We start from the raw sequence: 18,763 nt of genomic DNA on the forward strand, positions 1-18,763 counted from the left end.
TCTGAGAGAACGGTAAGGAGCGCTGCACTAGAGGGTGAGGCCTACCCGCTCTCTAAAAACAATAAAGGGTTGCGCTGATACGGTAGCATCCTTACTGTTTATTAAAAGAGCTGTGTATAGCCCTTTTAAAAGATGGTTGGTGGTTATTTATATAAATATTACTGTCATGACCTATTTAAAATATTAATAATAGAAAGTATAAAAATAAAAAACTCGTAAATTTACAAAAAAAGGCCCAATTCTCAATCTTCCTCCGCACGCCGTCTCCTACTCCGATCTACACTCCAGCCGACCCGAACCGATCGAACACTCCCCAGCGGCCGCCCGCGGCTCCCCAAACCCCACCCCTTTTCCCGCCCATTCCCGTCCCCAAATTCCCCAAAATTTCCCCACGCGGCTCCTCCGCTCATCCCCACACGGCAATGGATGCTGCCGCCGCCGCCCTCCTCGCCGCCCTCTCGTCCCCGTCGTCTCAAGCCGGCCTCCACTCCCGCTTCGCCGCCTACCTCCAGCCCTTCACCCCACATTTGTCCACCTCAAACCCTAACCCCAAGCCACAGCCGAAGAGGGCGACGAAGCAGAACAAGCAGCAGCCGCCGCCTCCTGACGCGGCCGCCCTCCGCCCCCTCGCGAAGCGCTTCCTCCCGTTCCTCGCCCGCGCGCTCCAGCTCCTCCCGCCGCTCGTCCGCACGAGCCCTGGCTCGGGCGACGCGGGCGGCGGGTGCCCCGACGAGCTCCTCGAGATCTACGGTCTCCTCTTGGATTGCCTCGCGGCCATATCGCCCTGCCTCGCGGGTAAGCCCTACTCCGTTCTGCTCCAGCGCGGCCGCTTCGTATGCTGCCTCGAGTCGCGCGGCCACTTCGCGCGCGCCGAGTTGGAGGCAGCCGACACACTCGACGCCCTCCGCTCCGCGCTCTCTCCACCCGCGAGCACCAAGTCACGGCGTGGCGCTCCAAGTGCTGCTTCCATCCTTCCGGACCCTGGCACCGTTGGGGAGGCTGGTACGGACACTGAAGTCACCACCCTCGTGGTGGAGCTCACTGTCTGCCTTGCTCACTGTGCCAGCAAGGGTAAGGTGAAGGAAGCCGCCCCTTACGAACGGGTTCTCAGCCTTGTTGAGCTGCTCCAGCCATGGCTTCGGTGAGATTGCTAACTTTGCATTCGAATTCACTCAATAAGAGAGATACTGAGTGGGGTTAAGAGGAGTTTATGTTCGTGTGCAGGATTCTGGCTGATGACGTCAGCAGGAAGTATCTCACGCTACTTGTGAATGCAATGAGCCGGTGCACCTTTTTCCTGGTTGCGGAGTCTTCAATTTTCAATGCTGATCTGGTGCATGGATTCTGTGTTTCTACGTTAGAGGGGTGTGTGAAGGCGCAAATGATTGACCGTTTGCCAGCAGTATGTGTCATTATTCTCTTGTTATTCACCAAATAGAGTATCATGCTGGTTGATTAATCACGATACTGTTTTCCCTGGTTGCAGGTTGCTCGCAAGATTTGCTCTTCTGTAGATTTGAGTTGGGGAGGGAGCACAAGGCTTTTGCTTGACGTGTTAAAAATTGCCACTGACTCTGTTGTATGTTTAAAGGTAATCCAATGCTTCCTTTGCTTTTCTGCAACTTGAAATATGTTGTAAATTGTAATGTCTCTACCATGTAATATCCTGGATGGACATTAGTCAACTTAGTCAACTTATGCAGCTGATACAGGAAACATACGAAAGAATCAGGGAAAGTTGGGTACAGTATAATAATAAAAAATTCAATGAGGAAATTGCACTGGAGCCTCCTTTATCTTCCAAAGGTTGAAAGTACAGATTCAAGTGTACTATTTTCGGTCAATTTTCTGCATGCACTTCTTATTTGTGCAAATATCCACATCCTACTTTAATCAATAACTCAAATTGGCTTTTACATGTTGCTCGAGAACTTACTATTTGGACAAAAATAATAAATTTCATATAGTTTATGTACTCAAATTGTGACTGAAACCATCCACCTTCCTATGATAGTGTGCAATTCCATCCAGACGAAAAGTGCTGAGTTTCACTAAAGTTCATATGCTACATTGTGCTAAGTTTAACAGTGCAAGTGGTTAGTTGCGAAAACCGAAAATACATGAAACAAGTTGGTAGTTTTGGAGATGTGCAGACGTGCTGGAATTTTCTCCAAACTAAAAATTGAAAAAGACTTTTATGTAGCTGTATTTTATACAACAATCTTACCAAATGTTGTTTTCTTGGCATCTTCTTCCATTGACATGTAGGATGACCTTATTCAATATGCGTTCGTTTCTTGCCATCTTATATACATTGGATTACACTTTTCCCTTGACATGTAGGATGACCTTGTTCCATATGTTGTTCTGTTAAGACTTGTATAGCATCAAGACCTAACTGTAAGCATGTAGTACTTATATTTACTGGTGAGACTCGATTTCCAGTTACGTATCATTCGGTTCTGTTTACGCAATCTCAGTTCACTATGTTACTCTATTTTCTCTAAGTACTATACCTGTTTGTGATTCTGAATGTCTGATGAACTAAGTCATTGTGTAGAAACATAACTAAGTCACGCTGAGTAGATTTCTTGTGTGCCTAGCCTATGCACTTCATATATTGTTTGCACTAAGTGCACCGACAACTTTATATTGTCTACCCCATGTTCTATGAAAATAATGAGCCAATGGGCCTTTTATCATCAAGACATCATTACCTGTTGTAACATAATACCAACCTTTTTCAGGCTGACTTACCGAAAGCTGGAAATGAGTTTTTGGTATTTGTGGCATATGTTTCTCGGTGCTTCCTTTCTGCAAATAGGGATGCATGTGTTGGCGCTTCAGAACTACTTTATAAACAAGGTGGTTATTTCTCTGAGGTACATGCTGCATTGTCTTTTAAGCATTGCATTCTCACTAAGCATACCATAAAAGCGCCAGTACTGTTTTGATTAACGCAATTTCTCCCAATGTTTAGGTTTCCTCTCCTACTGCCTCAGTGCTTCTTCTTTATGCGGCTGGATTATACTTCAGTACCCAGCATACAGAAAGTGATGAGCGATCTTGTATATCTGCGGATTTTCTCAACAATGAAAAATACCTACAAGCTTTAAACGAAGCACTTGGCACACTGGCACGGTTCTTTGGTGTTATCAGTTGTCTTGAGAAAGATTCAAGTTCATTAATGCACCAGGGACATTCCAATAAGAAACACAGTTATTCTCAGCCACATGAGAATATATCTTTTGTGGCATACTTGGATTCTTTGGAATTTGTTTGCAAGGTATTACTGCAACATGCAAATGCAGTTTGGAAGAACTTCTCTGAAGGAAAAGCGATTGGTTATTCTGGAAACATAGCCTATATCTTAACAACACTGCATCAGTTCATTGATTCGAGCCTCACAGCTTATAGGTAGTTCCATACGACCAGAAGTATTGGCACTGTAATTAGTAAATGCAGGTTAGAAATTTAGGGAATAATGCTTATTGTAGTTGTTATGGATGTACTATTGTTGGAACAGACAATTACTCCTGATTTGACAAGCTGTTCTTTTTGCTGTAACAGCTGTACAAAAATGTCAGAAGGAGACAAGGAGAGACTGCATGAACATCGTGGAACCTTACTGAAAGTCCTTGTTTCAGCAATGAAAATTTCCTTTGTTACTAACAAAGCTGTCAAGGTACTCTAGTTGATCTTTTTACATATTTATGTCGAGCCTGATCAATTTAGACTGACAGGCCATTAGACATAGTCTTTGCAGCTCGTGCAATTACAAAAACCCGGGTTCCAGCCTGTAATTAGTATTTATGTTGAGAACTCTCTTTATTACATGTAGATATAGTGATGAGTAAGACTGCTTGAATATAATCCTATGTAGATGCTATTCGTGGAAAATGACTGTTGATTTGCTTGCTGTTGCTAACTTTTTATTAGCATCCTTATTACTTGGCATCCTTATTAGAACTCTCTATTAATGCCTTTTGTTTTCATAGTCCAGAAGAGTCTGTCCTCCATCAATTGTGCCATTTCAAGTACATGGTTAACGCTTGAGGAGCTCAAATTTTTTATCTCTTCACTTGGCAACATTGGCGTGACACTTTACAATATTAGACGGTTTGAAGAGGTGCCCTTCTGAGTTCCTGATCTATTTGTTTGAATATGCTGTTACCATTGAAGTTGAATACCATTGTCACTGCTTCAGGCACCAAAGGTATTAGAGCTATGCTGCCAAACAATATGGGCGAACGTCAGGCATTCTTACCATAGACAATCAGCAGCGACTGAAGGGAATGAAATTATTGACGATCTACCAAAGGATAAATTGAAGGATGTCATTGTGGATGCATTTACAAGGATTGCAAAGATGGTTGACGTTCTCCATAGGTGTGGTGCAAAAATTACATGTGAGATTGTTGCAAGGAGCTTGTCTGAACTGTTGGCTGACGGTGACATGCCTGAATATCACAACAGTTCTTTGGCACTGATCAAATTGTGGGTTAAGGTACTGAGCTAAAAAAGAATTTACTGTTTACAAAACTTTGTTGATGTGATTTCATTTATTTTGTTTTCCAAACTATAGATTACACACAAAGATTTTGAAGGTGATCAAGATGTGGATGGTGCTCCACTTCTCTATCACTCTCTTTTGGACTACCCATCTCCCTTGCCAAAGAAGTTGGTAGGCTTAATTGTAGAGCAGGTATCATATTTTACTATATTGGATTAAAAACTATGATGCATCTGTACTGTTCTGTTTTTGAGGCTAATTGGTCTTTGCAGGAATTGTTAGCATATGGATTAATGGAATCTCGAGGCACAACATTCTGCGCTAAAATGCAAATGAGGATCATAGATATTCTCTTGGGTGAAATATACTGTGCAAAATTTTTTTGTTTGGAGAGATCAAGGGTTCTTGTTAGAAAGGCAGGTGCACTTCGTGCATCTGGAGTGCAAAACATAAGCAGCTGCCTTGAGTCTTTATCTGAGGCCATATCATTACTGGTGAGTTTGATTCCCCTATTGCATTTTCTAACTTACACAGAACAGCAGATTTAAGATTAATATTTGTTGATCAATGCAGCGAAACATTCTGGATTCATCTCAAGGCAATGCAACTGTGATCAACCAATTGGCTATTGCACACTGCTTGCAAGCACATTGTGCTCAGGAGGGCAATCTTGGTGACAAGGTAACCACTTCAAAGCCTAGCTATTTTTAGTTACTACATAAGCTTTACTGTGACACTTGTATATTTAAATACCGTAACATATGTGTTATGCTTTTTCTAATTATGGTTGTTATCATTTTTTATTTTGAATAGGTGATATTTGATAATGCTGAGAGTGCACTTGACTTGTGGTCAAAGGTGGGAACTTTTGATCATTCTCCTCCTGGTATGATCTTACAACAGCCATCAGAAACTATTGTACCACTTCTTTGTTCTCTGGTTGATTTGTTGGCTATGAAGGTAAGGCCATGCTATAATTTTAACTTACTGCGTTGGATGAGATGCAATTGCTTTCCTTTAGCAACATAATTATGCATATTTATCTGCCATCTCAGGGCTGTTTTGAGCTTCAATTTAAATTGTGCAAGCTCATGATAATGATATGGAAGGAAGAAAACCTACCCCTTGAAAATATATTTTCCTTGCTGTTCACCAATGGGCACCTTAGTCATGCTTGCTGTCATCTCCCAATGGACCAGCAAATTGTTGCTAATCTTGCTCAGCATCTTGGTGCAGATTGCCACCGTACTGAATTTTGGAGAAACATTTTCAAAGGAGACCGTCCTTCTCTCTTTATGTTTCTTCAAAGGATGTTGCCTATTGACTTAGTTTTTTCTGAATCATGTGAACATTCCATTGGAAGGCAGTTCAGTTTTAATGTGAGTGTTGATGAGGTCAATAAAGCTGCATCGTCTCTGGTTTCTGAAGTAAGTTCTGTTAGTTGCATCGAACTAAATTAGTAACCATGGTATCTTATTTACTTTTTTAATTTATGTAACCTGTATTTTTTTTTTTTATTTTGCAGGTTTCTTCAAGTGACCAGTCAACCTTTATAGCTAGTTGTCTGTACTATGGTTTGTCAGAAAGACTTTTCTCAGGAGGTCAACTTTTTCAGGTAACCTCTCTCTCTCACACACACACACCACCACCACCACAACAGTAGCAGCGGCAACGACGACGACAAGAAGAACAATTTGGCTTTGTATATTTTAGTCCTGTGAAACATTGGTGCAAAATCCTCAGTGGATAAGATTATTTCTAGATTGTATGGCTTTGAATGTTGGCCAACTGAAGGCGACATGCCCAAACAGTTAAGTGTAGCAGAGATGCGTATGTTGCGATGGATTTGTGGCCATATAAGAAAGGATCGGATTTGAAATAATGATATACGTGATAGGGTAGGGGTAGCGCCAATTGAGAAAAAACTTGTCCAATATCGGTTGAGATGGTATGGACATATCCAACGGAGGCCTCCAGAGTCACATGTGTATAGTGGGATATTGAGGCGCGCTGATAATGTGAAGAGAGATAGGGGTTGACCAAACCTAACATGAAGGAATGAAATATCCTCAAAGAACTATTCACGGATAGAAGCACGTGGAAGTTAACAGTTCACATGCCAGAATCATAACTTATGCATCAGTCTCCTTGTACCGTTATTACTTTTATTTTTTACTATTACTAATACATTTATTATCATTATTGTTTTCTCATCATCTTTTTAGTTGGATCTTGTGGGTTTCATCTCTAGCTTACCCCAACTTTCTTGGGACAAAGATTTTGTTGTTATTGTTGTGGAGTTGGTCAATATTTTGGCTTCTATGTAATAGGAGCACCCAATGTTTTTGTTTTTACAGGCCTTTTCATATGGAAAAGAAGCCCTCCATTTGCGCAAGAAGCTCCTAAAAAAGAAATTCAAAATTGGAAGCGGGGCAAGCCAATGTTGTGGTTGGCAAGGCTTTGTTTCTCTTGAAGCATGGGGATCAACAATAGCTGAAATTTGGCCGGATTTCACCAGATCAACCAGCATGAAAGATTCTTTCCTTACTACATGGAATGTACTTAGATGCTATCTTGAGAGCACTTTACAGGTATGGTAATAGTGTGGCATGAGGTAATTTCAATACCAGCAAAGATTAGAGAAGTAATTGTGTCATACTAGCATATCACAGAAACCAATTGAATGGGCCCCCATCTATCATGTAGTGACATGGGTCCAACCTACTGATGGCTGGAGTTGTATAGAAACCCGGTCTTCTGGGAGTAGCACAGCAATTTCCTTATGTGTGGTGCTCACTATGTGATGTCTTCAGGTTGCTATGATGCACGGATTGATTGGTAATGGCGCTGAAGCAGAAGTTCTGTTACGGACAGGAAAAGAGATATCACATTTATATAGGTTACCAGTTTTCCAAATTGCTTTTACGTCATTGCTAGGTATGATATCAGATTTCCGTGGGTTACCAGCTTTCCATATTGCTTTTACGTCATTGCTAGGTGTATATCTAATGCTTTCATTATTTTTCTGTTCACCTGTCCCTTTTGTCTCATATTACTGGATTTTATTTAGGTCAACTATACCGTAAGCGAGAGCTATGGGATGAAGCAGAGAGTGAACTTAAACACGCCCGAGATCTTCTTGCAGAAAATGATGCGTTCATTTCATGCAAGTTGTGCAGGTTGACTCTGGAGGTATCAGTTGACATGCAAGTTGGAGATCTGTTTTGGAGCCTCTTTGAAAAAGACTTCCAGAAACAATCTACAGGCAATTTGTCTAGTGCTTTGGGCATGTACCAGTCTGCTATGGAGAAATTCAACAGCACCGAATTGGAATTTCTTGCTGAGCCTTATGATAGCTTTAAAACTGGCTGTGTTGTGTGCAACAAAGATTGTATTGCAGAAACCAAGTGTGAAGCTTGTAAACATGGGAAAGAACCATTAGTTGCAGAGGACGACGTGTTACCTCCTTGTATTTTTTGTGTATTGTTGAGACAAGCATCCATTGACCACTGCAATGAGCCTGCGGTATTAAATTCTCAAAGAAAAAACTCACGGAATGCTGAAGCTGGTCCACCCTTGGATGCTAAAGTTAAGAGGACAACCAGGAATCCATCACGTTTAGCTAAGGAAAAGAATGTGGAGTCTCATGCAAAAACTAGAACTCGCTCTAGTAGACGGATTGCACAAGCGAAAGGTGAAAAGGTTTTAACTGAGCTAAGTTGTAAAAATGGCATATCTTGGAGCCATGAACTGTCTGCTGATGCTTTGGTTAGTGAAAAAACAAGCTGTTCTCTTGATGGTATCAACTGCAGCAAAGACAACATATGCAATATGTTTGGATGTTGGGACTGTCTTTTGGTTAAATCACTCAATTCTGGGTGCATTCAGAATATTTTGCAGTTCAGATGGAACTGTGTTCGCCGGCGCTACCTTGTGTCACTTCTGTTAAAAATAGGTACTTTATTTTTAGTTTATGTTCTGTATTATGTGCTTGAAGATTGAGATGTGCAATCGTGGGCCTTTCATTAGCTACAAAGGCTACAAGTTTGCACAAACTAAAAAAAGGATGATTGCATTTATTTATTAGGTGTATCTCAACTCATATTTTGCATTCACCTGATCATTTCCTAAGATGAAAGACTTGTGAGTGTGTCTCTTAGATTGTGCTAGGGTTCATGAAACTGACATTCCACTATGCTTATTAGCAGATTATGGTATATACCTGGCTTTTTCTATACTAAAATCATGTTTAGTAAAATAGTTCTAGCTACAGAGGCTTAGAATGTGATCATGAGGATGTTGCATGTGGTCCTGCTATTTGTTGGTTATTACTCAAATATTTACCTATTCTTTCATATGGTTGTTCATTCCTCGTTTTGCCTTTTGCAGCTAGAGCCTTGGGAGCTCACGGTGGAAACTATGGAGCTCATGAAGTTCATAGTGTCTATTGGCAGTGCATATCACTGTTGTACTTCAGATCACTTCCACAGGGTTGTTATAGATCTTATGGGCCTCATTTAATTGGACTAATAATGAATGGGAATACTGGTGATTTTCTTTCTTTAGAGCGTGCAGAAATACTATATAGTATGAGCTTCTTTTTGCTAAAAGGCTTCCTTTCTGAACAGTCAAGGTTACTCCATCAACTTCCTATTATGCATGGCATTCTGGTTGTAGCAGTTCACAGCACTTGCTGAATTGTCTTCATTTTGTCACTGTCTGCAGGGATGTCTGCTGCCACTTCTCTAGTGTAGAACTGTCTGATGTTGTTCCCTGGTTGCTGAAAGCTTTTGTTCTATCCAGAGAAAGTCCCTCACTTTTTCAGGAGGTTTGTAGTTTCCTTTAATCTTGCGGTCTTGTAATGTGGAACAACTGTGAATGCTTAGTGTATATGTATTTATTCTATTTTATCTTGAGTTGCGACTAAGGTCAGGCTATCATTTATATGCCTGCTTTACTACTGGTGGCTCTTTGATATCCAAATTTCTTGTTGCAGGTTTGCAGGTTACTTGCGTGTATATTCTTACTATCAACAGTAGATTCCTCGATCCAGTTGCCTTTGTTTTCCGAAGGCTCTGCTCTCTCTTTGGATCATTGGGCTGCATACTTTCATCAAATTTCTGTGGGAACTTATCTCAATTGCCATTACCTTGCTTCCTTACAAGTGTTGCCCAAAGAAATGGTTCCGAAGGTTTGTACCATAGCAACAGACAGATTCAAATAGCTTTGTCACCAATCTTATTTAATTGTTTCTCCTTGCATTTTCAGGGCTCCCTTGCAGATTCCAGAGATGTGGCGGATGAGGGTGTTTCAAAATTTCTCAGGTTCAAAATTTTAAATAGTAGCTGAACTCTAATTTGTATTGTATTTGTATACGTATATTAAAACTTAATTTCTACACCAGGTTCCCATCAGCAGACATAGAACATATTGAGAAACATATAACGGAATTCTTCCATAAACTTCCGGATGTACCAATCGTGTGTATTAGTATGCTTGGAGATGATTATGTGAATGTTCTTGGGGAAACTCTTCTCCTTCCTTCCTTTTTTCCTGCGTGGATATTGCTTTCAAGGTTCGATTCAACAAATAAACCTACTACGATGCTTCTGCCAGTGGATGCTATTTTAGAAGGTGTGTAGTTTTTGTATTGTGACCACATACAGTATCATGAATACATCTTACTTCTATTTACTTGTTTTTGCTTGACAGAATTGCAGCCTGAAGGTTCTTGTATCAAAGATTTGGGCAATCCAATGAGCGTTTCAGATAAGAAGTGGCAGTGCCCTTGGGGCTTTTCTATTACAGACCATGTGGCCCCAACTTTTAGAAGTATACTTGAGGAGAATTTTATGTCCCTCTCTAGTGCAACCCTCACTATAAATGATGTACAAGCAAACCATGTTAGGTGGTGGTCGCATAGAATGAAGCTCAACAACTACCTTGATAAGATACTGAAGTAAGATTAGCATAAAACTGTAAATTTGTTCCATAGTTGGAATATTTGTGTCAAGATCGGAACGAACCTATGTTTCTTTGTTCTGATATCATGTTCATCATTTCGAACAGAGACATGGAAGAATCATGGTTGGGACCCTGGAAATGCCTACTCTTGGGCCACCAATTAGCTGACCAACACATTGAGGCAGCCTCGTCAAGTATTATCACTGGTCTGGAAAAAGAATTCAAATTGGAAGTAAATCCAGCGCTCATCAAGACTATCCTTGGTGGTGCTGCGTCAGTGGATGAAGTGCATGAATGTCTTTATCAACTCATTTTGTATAAAGGTTACTTTGGAAGGGGTGAGTGTTGTGGGAAAGATAGATTTAGATGTTTCTCTTCTCGCCAGATTGACGATGAAGCTCTAGAGACACTCAAATGTTTAATTGAAAATGCAGCGAATGAGCTGCCTGAGTCAGTTGATCGAGATCCAGTGATTTTAGTTCTGGATATCAATGTGCAGGTGAGCAACAAGATTGCTTTACTGGTACCTATTTTTCTCATGGCATTTAATATGCCATTTTTAATATATATTTCTTGAGGCTTTTGAGTTTGCACTGTAAGTCTTGATGGAATTTTTGCCTGTTTGCTTGATTTTCTGGTAGGGGTGAATGCTGTTATCTATCATTTGTACCTAGCTTGTCTCAGTCCAATTTAATTCCTTTTGTGGAAAATAACTAAGCGTGGGGAGAAAGTAGAAGTTTTAATGGCTACATCTTGCACATGTAAATTTCTTAGTCATCTTAGCATCTATGCTGCTGGGCAACAGTTCTGTTTTGGCAGTGTTCAAGTTATTGCATCCATTGTTACAACAGAAGATATGTTGCACTCTTGGCTCTATTGTGTTGTTTGACTAGCAATGTATATCAATAGCAGACCTTGTATAAAGCACATTTTCCCTTAAAACATCTTTATGACCTTTCCTACCTTAATTATCAACTGCAGATGCTTCCTTGGGAGAACTTGCCTGTACTAAGGAATCAAGAAATTTATCGCATGCCATCAGTGGGAAACATCTTTTTAGCATTGACTCGAGGCAATAATCATTACAAAGATGGCAGTGTTATAGCCCCTCCTTTTCCTGTTATCGACCCTTTCAATACATTTTATCTGTTGAATCCTAGTGGTGACCTGAGCAGCACACAAGAACAATTTGATCAGTTGTTCAGAAACTACGAGTGGAAGGTAAACGAGTTGTCAAAAGTTACCTAGTAGTGGTATCCTTGTTCAAACAACATTTTTTACTTGTCAAAATTGCTTTCACTGAATTCTCTAATGGAGTTTTGAAATATAATACATGTGTTATATAATTAAATATGTGCATGGTGTACAGAATTGTTTTACTCCACTGTTTTGTTTACATTCTGGAAATAATTTATTGTTGAGAATGTGGTTCACTTCACTGGTAGCTTTAGGCTTTGCTTCTAGATCAGCGTGTTGTTAGTTTGTCGCTACTTCTGAATGGAATCAATGTTCCAGAAAATCTATTATATGCCTTTGAATAACTCTGCTTTGCACAATCTTCCACTTGATAAGTGCTTATTCCTCCCACACCATCATTTTTTGAAAGTTTGACACACCATGTCATTGTTGACTGAGTGAAAGGTCATGGTTACCACCCTCACACTGAGGTATGAGCATTTAAGGTATTTTCACCCAAAAAAAAAAACTGGCGTGTTAGCTGGACTGGATGGCTAGGTGTAGATGGCAGGCTGAAGGTGATAGCACAAGGATCATAATTCTTGCTAATCAATTTCATGAGAATAGTTAGCACTTGTTTAGTGGCAAATTGCGCAATATAGAGTTATTCTATGGTATATAAAGAGATATCTCTATGGCATTGGAAGACACCAACTTTAGTGAAATGCCAATGAAAGTATGAAAGGACATGTCGCATGTAGATGTGTCAACTACTATAAAGCTTTAGTCTCTTGTCATGAGCCAATGGACCAGGAACCTATGACTGTGCCAAGCTTGTTGCAGTTTCTTTTTCATTGCACCATCATATACCTGTGAACAATGCAATTATGGTATGCAGGGAAAGGCTGGGGATTCTCCAACAGCTGAAGAGCTGGTCTTGGCTTTGACGAATCATGATCTTTTCCTCTACTTTGGACATGGAAGTGGTATGCCATTAATATTTTTTATTTTCATTTTTTTGGACCTTTTTATCAGTATATGTGCCCCAGTTATTTGAAGTTCCATTCCTTCAGTCTACTGCAATCGTACCAGATAGTTTGTATTAACTAGTTTATAATTGTTTTCCCCCCTCCCTATCGCGAGGCTGATGCATTAAAGCTAAGTTCTTTTTGAATTGTGGTAGCCCAAGCTCAATTACTAATCTAGTACTAGCATATCCGCCAGTGAAGTTCTTCACTTCTAAATAAAATGTCTTAGCCCAGCTTTTATTGAAATCTTTCATCACTGTGAAGTATACTCAATGGTGTGAGTTTAGGCTATATGAATTGTCAGGTGTACTATCACAGCGGCATATACATCAGTGGGACTACATTGCTTGTGCTAGAGCCAAAAATGTTTTAAAGTGCCTAATGGCATTGACAATCAGTTGCTTGTGCTGTTACTGTTAACAAATGTGAACTGGCACCAGTGATTATTGTTCATATACTTATTTTTTGCGGGTATTGTTTAGATACCTATTATACCAGCGCGAAGAACAGTTGGTCGAATCAATCTAACCAGTTCAGAGAATTGCTGCAGGAACTCAGTATGTTTCTGCAAAGGAAATCGAGAAGCTAAATAATTGTGCAGCTGCTCTTCTCATGGGATGTAGTAGTGGAACACTGCATTGCAAAGGGGGTTATGCTCCTCGAGGGGCCCCTTTGTCATATTTATTCGCTGGTTCTCCTGCTGTCATTGCAAATCTCTGGGATGTTTCAGATAAGGATATTGATCGCTTTAGTAAAGCTTTGCTTGATTCATGGTTGCAAGAAAATTTTGCAGATGGCAAAAATTGCTCACAATGTTGCCAGCTAACACAAGAATTTGAATCCATGAACATTGCTGCCAAGGAAAATGGTAGGACAAGACGAAAAGGCACACGAGGGAAGAAGTCGCTGCAAATAAATGATAGTAACAAGTGCTGCAGCTGCAGCCAGAGGCGAATAGCTTCATATCTAAGCGAAGCTAGGCGTGCTTGCAGGCTTCCACTTCTGATTGGCGCATCTCCTGTTTGTTATGGTGTGCCTACAGTCATTAAGAAGAAGTAATGGCCGGTTATCTATCAGGAGATGAGGGATGATATCCTGTTAGAGTGGCATTATCGACTTGGTATTGGCCTCATTGGCAGGCGTGCCTTTGTTCGGGGCATTGGCCACATTGACCGGCGTGCTATTGTTCAAGGCATTGACCACATTGATAGTGTGGTGGCCCATGGTATTGATGGGAGAGGCACTATCGACACGTATTGTGCCAGCTCAAATGTGCTCATATTTGGATGCGTGGTTTGCTGGACAACCTGGTGTAGAAATGCACACATCGAAGATTCGGAGCTGTTTTCATGAGTGTATAGAAGTAAATGTTTATTTATATACATGTGCTGTGAAATGTAATGCTGAACAAAGTCATAATGTTATGAACATAAGCTGTTCCCGTTGTATGTTCTTATTGTAATAAAGATTGAAGGGTTCGTTTGGTCAGTTTGTGTGGTGGTGCGGGGCTGGTATGATTTGAATTGAGAAGTATATTGCATTGTATTGTGTTGAATGTTGATAGTTGGTACTGTTTGTTGAAGGAGTGCTGCTTGCGTTTGGCAGTCCCAAGAAAGCACATGCGCAATTCTCAACAGAACACGCTACAGGACTGTTTACCTGAAGTCTGAATTCAATCTCCGCAGGACCCAGCACAGCAACTGAATTGGTGGAGAAATAAAAAGGCTACACAAACCGCACAAGATGGATGCGGTGTTTTCCTTTTCAACAAAGAATGTGAGATAACATACATTGATGGGAAACAATGAGCTGATGTTAAGATAACTACACGGTACATGATCATGAACAAGTAAATTGAGGACGAAATTGATGAATGCCAGGCACCAGGGAGTCATTTGTGCATGTAATCCTCTGGTGGTAAAACCCCGTCCTCTCAATTAGTACCTAAGAACAATCTTCCACGGTTCCTGCGGCGTCGCCGTCGCCTCCTCTCTGGTCTGAGCACATCAGTACTTCTGCCTCCGGCCATAACCATGTCATCCTCATCCTCCCCTTCAAAGGGGTAAGGGTATGGTGTGGTTCCATTGGCACCGCTGCTCACCACATAATCGTCCTCGGCATTGTCAGATGCACCGTTTGCACTCTGAAGCCTTTGGTTCTGATGATGCCGAGCAACTTGACGCATTATAAATAATAGCATCCTTCGAGTGTTTTCTGTCCCACGGCCATCATCAACATCAGCATCACTTTCTACATCATCCAAGTCCACTCCATCCTCCAAGTCTAGCACATAGTCACCAAGAACAACAGCCCTCCCCATAGTTGCAGTAATCGTACTGAGTGCATCTTGCCTCTCTCTTTCAATCTCGAGTAATCTCCACTTCTGTTCAAGGACAGGATCCATTTCTCTTGGCTTTGCAAGAGGGTGCTCTGACTTGACATGCTTGCGGAGTTCCTTGTAGGTCCCCACAAACGAGCAGCCGTCCTGCATGCATGTTCTCCTTTTTCCATTGAGATAGCTTCGAGCTGGTTCTACCACTGTCCACCCTTTCACCTTGCCACGACACAGCGGGCATGCAAGGTCAATGGACTCGGTTTTTTCACCAGCAGCCAGTGGTGCTGAGTCTAAGTTAGTGCCAACACTATTGACTGGAACTTCCTCAAGCAACGCCCCCTTGGTGTAGGCCTTCTTGAACTGATCGAGGCAATTTGAATGGCGGTAGCTTGTTCCACACATGTACGGGCGACACCCCTTATCATGAGATGAACAGAGGAGGAGAACAGCATTATGTGGGTATTCCATGCACACAGAGCAGTTGGCATCTTCCCAGTCCATTTTCTGCACGGCTGGCAGTGTTTTCTTTCGGTTGGACTCTTTCATTGCCTTCCAGCGGTACGAGGGAATGGGATATGGGGAGGGCCTGAGCTGACGAGCCACATGCCTCCTTGTTCTAGCACTTCTTGCCATTTCCTTGGAAATCTGTTTACAAAGGCACAGTTACATTCTTAGCAAGGAACAACGAATTTATGATAACAGAAGGTTTAGCCATAAGCAAGAAGGGGTGAGACCATGAGAGATTATCAGGACATGTGAAATAACACAAAAGGGAAATCAAACTATCTAGCATACTTTTTCGTCAAGAATTGGTTGAGGACTATGTGAAAGATCATTAAGAACTGCATTGGTGAGAACTCATAAGGCCAATTTAACTAAGCCATGTCAAAGAGTTTGGTATCCACAATATCATGGTAAGAATGAGCCACAGATTCCTTAATCTGCACATTCAAGATATCCCAAGCAACATAAAACAGCAAATCCCAGAGTCTGCAGAGATAATGTAAAAAGTTGTGTAAAGGAATATATAGGCACGAGTATAACTAACATCTTCATAAGTCGTCAACAGAAGCACATTTGCTGATGTACATTTAGCAACAGATTACAATACATAACCAAACCAGATTTACTAGGTTGCAGTTTTGCGAAATAATCTGCAAAACTATGCCATTTCCACCTGCTTATATTCTTCTCACAATGCAAACAAAATAAATGACTTTACCTAGCAAGGGCAATAAAATAAAACATCAATTACATCATTACCAGCGAAATGCAGCTTTATCCCAGCAAGACCTTTCCCTCTTTTTAGACAAGCTCAAACTTCAGATCCAAAATGGTTGACAAAGCAAGCAAGGCAGGATAAGTTACAAATAGACTTTATGGGATCCAAACTGGTTGGGTAGGCAGATAATGAAACAAGCAGTTGGATCAACCGAAAGAATTAAATAATCAAATCAATGGAACAAGTTAGATGTGATCTACATTCCCCATTAAAATAGTCCCAGGCAAGAGCCAGATAAGAGCTAAAGGGAAAACTAGCGGCCCACATGGAGCATCTCGTGCCTCCTCTCCTCTCAGATCTATAAGATCAGAGGGGAAAAAACAACAACAGATAACTTTTTAATGGAAGAGAATCATTTGATTCCGCACTTGAGCCAATGATTCCATGCTTTTGAGAAAATGGTAAGTTACCGACACAAGAAAAAAATCTAAAGCAAAGGTAGCTTCTTTAGTTTTGCTCTGTTCTTGGTCCTCCCAGGATCAACACAGATCACTAGCACATGGATGGGCTTTGGCAAAGGATCGTCTTTTGGCACAGTTTCGTCCAAACTCCACCATTCTCAAGCCAACCTTGGTGGCAAAGGATGCAACTTTTTTCTAGCTAAAATCATCTTATCCACTCAACAATGCACTAAAAACTATGCAGCAACTCTATACCTGCACGTCAGGCAAAGAATGACGACCTTAAACTTTAAGCACTTGCGATTGACCTGAATTGGCTGTCAGAATGCTGGATCGTCTAAACTTAATTGACACAACAACGAATTCACGAAATGGATCTTCATTGGTTTCGTGTCACATGCTCTAATCTACACCAAATGATAAATTATATCGACTAAACAGGCCAAGTTACTGCTCCGTTAACTCAAAATTGGATTACAATGCTCCGTTATCTTCAATTTCAGGTGTAAGACCGAAAAAATCTTAACCACAAGCGCCTAAATCACCACTGAAAAGGCGAAATTTCCACAGAAAGGATCAATTCTGGTCATCCCATATGAGATCCCTACCCCGAACATTGCCACCTGAAAATTCCGAAATCGATCCCTAAGCTCCCAGAATTTCGCCCAAGGCGCGGCCCTTTCCGCCCTAATCAACCAAAAACACTCAAATCACCACAGGAACACACAAAATTCGTAAAAAATAAGCCATTTTTCTCCCCTCCGCCGGCATACACACAACCAGACCCGCAAACGGAGAACCTTATCCAACCATTTCAGGACAAAGAACTCACTATCCTCGGCAAACCAAACGACCGATTCACCCCAACCGACCAAGCAAACAAATCAGAGATGCCCGAATCAGAAAGAGGGCCCGTACCTAGACCGCGGCGGGGTCGCCGAGGCGGGTGCAGATGGGTTGGATCCCGGCGGTTAGCGCGAGGTCGCGGGCGATGACGGACTCACGGAGTGGGAGACGACGGACGCAACAGAGAGAAGAGAAGGACGCAAGTTAAAAGCGCAACAATTTCCTCGCTTAAAGAGAAAAAAAGGGAGATAAAACGAAAAGGGTGCTGGGAAATGGACGCAAAGATTTGGGGGTGGGGGATGACGAGTGGGCCCCATGGGGTCGGAAAGTGGGGTCCACGTCGATGCCGAACCGGCGCGGGACGGACGGTGCGGTGCGGGTTCGCGTTGCGATTACGGTTCGTTGAGGGCGGGAGGCGCGTGCGGCCGCCGGTCCATGGACCGACGCCTGCACGGGCGGAGCGGGGTGCCCGTGGAAACCGATGCGACGGCCGGCTCGGTTCGTGGACCGCGCCCAGGCAGCGGCAGCCTGGGAGTGACGCCACTGCGGCGGCGGAACCGCCGGAGTCGGGATGCCTTTCAGCTTTCACGGGACGCGCGGCGTTTACCACCGTACATGTGTACTTCGCCGGAACTGCAGGGAGGAATATTCTTTTCTCCGGTTTTATCCGGGGCCGGCTAATTTTGGTGTTCTCGTGCGCTTTTTTGCGTGCGGTTGTGTTTTACATAGGGTTAATGAGAGTTTTTTTTTACTCACTAGTCATTGTGTTCGTCTATATATAGTATCAGTTAGAGTTGTGAGAGATGGTCAGCGTGCATGGCGCATAGCACGCTGGGTAGGTGGGCGTATGAGCCAGAGGCGAAACATAAGAGAGAGATTTTTGGGAGCCGAACATAGGGGAGCAGAGTAGTAGAGATTGAGTAGTATAAGGTGGGTAATTTCTGTAAAGTTTAGAAATAGTCTGTAGGACTAGAGACATGACGTACTCCCCGGTGCGAAAATCACTACGTATTTTTTAAATAGTAGATATTAGAATTGAGGCCAAGTAGTAGAGGTGTAGCTAAGGATGCATCGAGCGTATGACTCCCTCGACACTTGACAGTGGAGCTTCGAACCGGTCCAAACAAATTCTAGTTTAAGATGATGTAAATGTGTTAACGCATAGTTTGATAAGAAAATATTGATGAATAAATAATGTGTATATGAGTACCTTAGGGT

At 41.9% G+C, this 18,763-nt stretch overlaps 2 protein-coding genes across 3 annotated transcripts; one reads left to right on the forward strand and one right to left on the reverse strand.

Annotated features, from left to right (window-relative positions):
* Positions 1 to 331: 331 nt before the first annotated feature.
* Positions 332 to 14,169, forward strand: LOC133921123 (separase). The gene is made up of 27 exons (XM_062365878.1): positions 332 to 1,141; positions 1,225 to 1,402; positions 1,487 to 1,591; positions 2,748 to 2,882; positions 2,981 to 3,417; positions 3,571 to 3,685; positions 4,004 to 4,129; positions 4,208 to 4,507; positions 4,586 to 4,705; positions 4,786 to 5,007; positions 5,087 to 5,194; positions 5,327 to 5,473; positions 5,569 to 5,940; positions 6,039 to 6,128; positions 6,871 to 7,104; positions 7,327 to 7,450; positions 7,584 to 8,468; positions 8,903 to 9,146; positions 9,239 to 9,341; positions 9,510 to 9,704; positions 9,782 to 9,837; positions 9,918 to 10,147; positions 10,226 to 10,472; positions 10,583 to 10,976; positions 11,459 to 11,698; positions 12,552 to 12,639; positions 13,232 to 14,169. Exons 1-27 carry the CDS (start codon positions 423 to 425, stop codon positions 13,738 to 13,740), a joined length of 6,723 nt encoding a protein of 2,240 aa, XP_062221862.1. The 5' UTR covers positions 332 to 422; the 3' UTR covers positions 13,741 to 14,169.
* Positions 14,170 to 14,407: 238 nt separating this feature from the next.
* LOC133921124 (uncharacterized) lies at positions 14,408 to 17,800 on the reverse strand. 2 transcript variants are annotated; one of them, XM_062365880.1, is made up of 3 exons: positions 17,618 to 17,800; positions 16,280 to 16,336; positions 14,408 to 15,661 (listed from the first exon to the last, which is right to left on the reverse strand). In XM_062365880.1, exon 3 carries the CDS (start codon positions 15,647 to 15,649, stop codon positions 14,615 to 14,617), a length of 1,035 nt encoding a protein of 344 aa, XP_062221864.1. In that variant the 5' UTR covers positions 15,650 to 15,661; positions 16,280 to 16,336; positions 17,618 to 17,800; the 3' UTR covers positions 14,408 to 14,614. The 2 variants fall into 2 exon arrangements, with proteins under 2 accessions (XP_062221864.1, XP_062221863.1); XM_062365879.1 differs by lacking the exon at positions 16,280 to 16,336 and having other exon boundaries at positions 17,618 to 17,798.
* Positions 17,801 to 18,763: the final 963 nt, after the last annotated feature.

This window comes from Phragmites australis, chromosome 6 (genome assembly GCF_958298935.1).
Source record: "Phragmites australis chromosome 6, lpPhrAust1.1, whole genome shotgun sequence".
NCBI classification, from domain to species: Eukaryota; Viridiplantae; Streptophyta; class Magnoliopsida; order Poales; family Poaceae; genus Phragmites; species Phragmites australis.